Raw genomic sequence first — 2,879 nt, forward strand, 5'->3', positions numbered from 1 at the left:
CATAGGGTTTTCGTGGGTTTTCACAACTCAAGTGAGTTTTCATTTTAACCTTACCATATATATATATATATATAAAATTAGTTTTTCAATTTGTGTAATGAACATGCTAACGTGGCGATCAAGTATTGGTGAAGGGGGGGGAACATTTTTAGGCTACAACCCCCCCCCCCCCCCCCAGGGGGGACTACATATCGCCCCCTTTGACCACACGTCAAAAATCCCCACCCTATTATAGGTGTTATTGACTACTCGTTTTGAATATTTTGAATTTTAGACTATTTGTACTTTAGTTTTGAACTTATTATCATGTAGTATTGTAGTTGCTTTAAATTTATATATTTGTTTTGCAATTATGGTTGTTAAACTTGAATCAGATCGAATTTATTCGAATTCAAATCGAACTTATTCGAATTGGTTATACAATACCAATACAAATCGAATAATTCAACTTTTAATTGAATACGAATACTGAAAAAAAAAACAATTGTTCGGATTATTCAATTTGATTTAAATTGAAAATTCGTTATTCGATTCGACGAACACCATACGACCGGCCCTTTAAACTAAAAACCAAACAGTTACTTGTATGCGTTATAATCAGTTCATAAGGGGTGTGTAATTGTGTATCCAGCCAAAACCAAATGATTATGTTCAAGAACAGCTTTGGCCTCAAACTGAAAACACCATGTTACATCAGTCACTGATCTTAACAAAACACAAACAATAATCCAAGCTACAAAACATAATTATTCAAGCTCATAAACAACCGCTCATAGTCATTAATCAATTCTCCTTAAGCTCACCGCAATCTTCAATAACAACCTTTGAAGAGCACGAACCGCTATCAGATCCAACGGCCTCCATCTCTTTCACAACACTATACCCATCAACAACCTTACCAAACACCACATGCTTCCCATCGAGCCACGAAGTATTAGCGGTGCATATAAAAAACTGCGACCCGTTAGTGTTCGGGCCCGCGTTAGCCATTGAGAGAGTCCCGGGCCCCGCGTGCTTCAGTTTAAAGTTCTCATCAGCAAACTTTGCACCATAGATTGACTGGCCCCCGGTCCCATTACCCCTCGTGAAGTCCCCACCTTGGCACATGAAATTTGGGATGATTCGGTGGAATGCTGACCCTTTGTAGTGTAGCGGCTTCCCGGAAGTCCCGATCCCTTTTTCACCTGTGCAAAGAGCACGGAAATTTTCTGCGGTTTTTGGGGTGACATCAGCGAATAGTTCCATGACAACTCGGCCTGCTTTCCTTGTCCCGACAAGTATGTCAAAGAAAACTTTTGGGTTCGCCATTTTTGTAAGCTAATCTGCAAATTTGATGTAATGTTGTCAGTTAATCATGAAATTAATCTAAACAGACTGAATATCCTAACATCTAACAATCAGTAAATCACAAAAATACAGATCCGAATACTACAAGTAAAAATGTGTTTATCGTGTAAATGGTATACAGCAAATAGAAAAATCCACGCGGTGCCAAAAGTGTAAATATCATATCTAGGCATCTAGCTATAACTTATAAGAGCATAGGGAGTCCTCCACATTGTCCCATTTTCCTCATCTTATCTCTCATGCCACACCAACGTCACATCAGCTTTTTACTTGTTCTCCCGGTCTTTTCCCCTTTTTCCCCAAACATCACGCATAGTCGTCAAAAGCAGTAATAGAGCTATGGAGCGAAGCGACTATAGGCTGCTATACCCTAAATAATGACCATTTAGCGTGAAAATAGCGGCATTCAGGGTTTTTTTTAATTTTAATTTTATTTTTTAATATCAAAAAATGTAAAAACCTATTTTTTAGGCTTGTTTCTTGAACAAAGAGCTGCCCCTTCACCAATTCCATCGTAAAAGCTTATTTTTCTTAATGAAAACCGTAATTAGTTTCTTAAAAAATTTCCACTACCTTACCGCTAAACACAAAATAGCGGGCGCTATTTCATCGTTATCGCAACGTAGCATATTGGTAGGCCATTGCTATTGACCGATATTCGCTATTGACAATTATGACATCATGGTTTCATTCCACTTCTTCCCATTTCTTCCAAAAGGGCCCACCACACACAAAAATCATCCAAAAGAAAGGGGGAGTTATCCCCGGATTCCGTGGAAAATCATATGGGAGAAACCAGGGGGGTGATGGTGTTCCCATCTCAAGCTGTTCAAAAACTCACGGCCCATAGCTTGACTCGTAGCTCGCTCGAATAAATCTAGCTAAAAAAACTTGATTTTAAACGACCTGAGCCGAGCTGGCTCATTTTTGTAACCAAGCCAAAGCTCGGCTCGATCTTAAGCTCGTTTAAATTCGAGCTCATGCTCAAGCTGAGCCGAGCTGCCTCGTTAATTTCGAGGTCGAGCTTGAACTAACGCCGGCTCGTCTCGTTTACAGCCCACTCCGTATGCTCTAAGTAGCTTAATTTTTAGCATAGCTAGAGTAAATATAAATGTAATTTAGCTACTCTAGTTATAATCAGTGTAATCGTTAGTATAACTATTGTAATTAATTTGGGGATAATCGATCTGAAAATCATAACAATCAACAGAGTACCATTAGTATACTCTAAGGCGTTATAATCAGTTTAAACGCACATCCACACACGAAAGCACAAATTACAGAATTGACAGATTCAATCGAAAGATAAAGAGCAATTGGAAGAAAGATAATATGATACCTTTTATGGCGATTGGATTGAAAAATGCCTGAGAGTGGCGTGCCTGAACCAGGGTTTTTATTAGGGTTTTAACTTTCTGTATGTTCACAGTATCACCCCTTTAGTTTATGTATCACCCTATTCTACCTTTTAACTTTGAGTCTTTATGAAATGAGGTGTAATTTAGTTCTTTATAAACTTTTATTTATTACAG

General features: G+C 38.4%; 1 protein-coding gene across 1 annotated transcript; it reads right to left on the reverse strand.

The window, feature by feature from the left end:
- Window positions 1-688: 688 nt before the first annotated feature.
- LOC143619879 (peptidyl-prolyl cis-trans isomerase CYP19-3-like) lies at window positions 689-1,399 on the reverse strand. The gene has a single exon (XM_077091704.1). It carries the CDS (start codon window positions 1,306-1,308, stop codon window positions 784-786), a length of 525 nt encoding a protein of 174 aa, XP_076947819.1. The 5' UTR covers window positions 1,309-1,399; the 3' UTR covers window positions 689-783.
- Window positions 1,400-2,879: the final 1,480 nt, after the last annotated feature.

The sequence above is a fragment of the Bidens hawaiensis genome, unplaced genomic scaffold (genome assembly GCF_021521415.1).
Source record: "Bidens hawaiensis isolate Kalapana, Puna unplaced genomic scaffold, B.hawaiensis_p1.1 tig00002525_1, whole genome shotgun sequence".
In the NCBI taxonomy this organism is placed as follows: Eukaryota; Viridiplantae; Streptophyta; class Magnoliopsida; order Asterales; family Asteraceae; genus Bidens; species Bidens hawaiensis.

What these genes read in the sequence shown, in the direction of transcription:
- LOC143619879 (XM_077091704.1), bottom strand. Translation starts at nt 1,308, where the DNA reads ATGGCGAACCCAAAAGTTTTCTTTGACATACTTGTCGGGACAAGGAAA.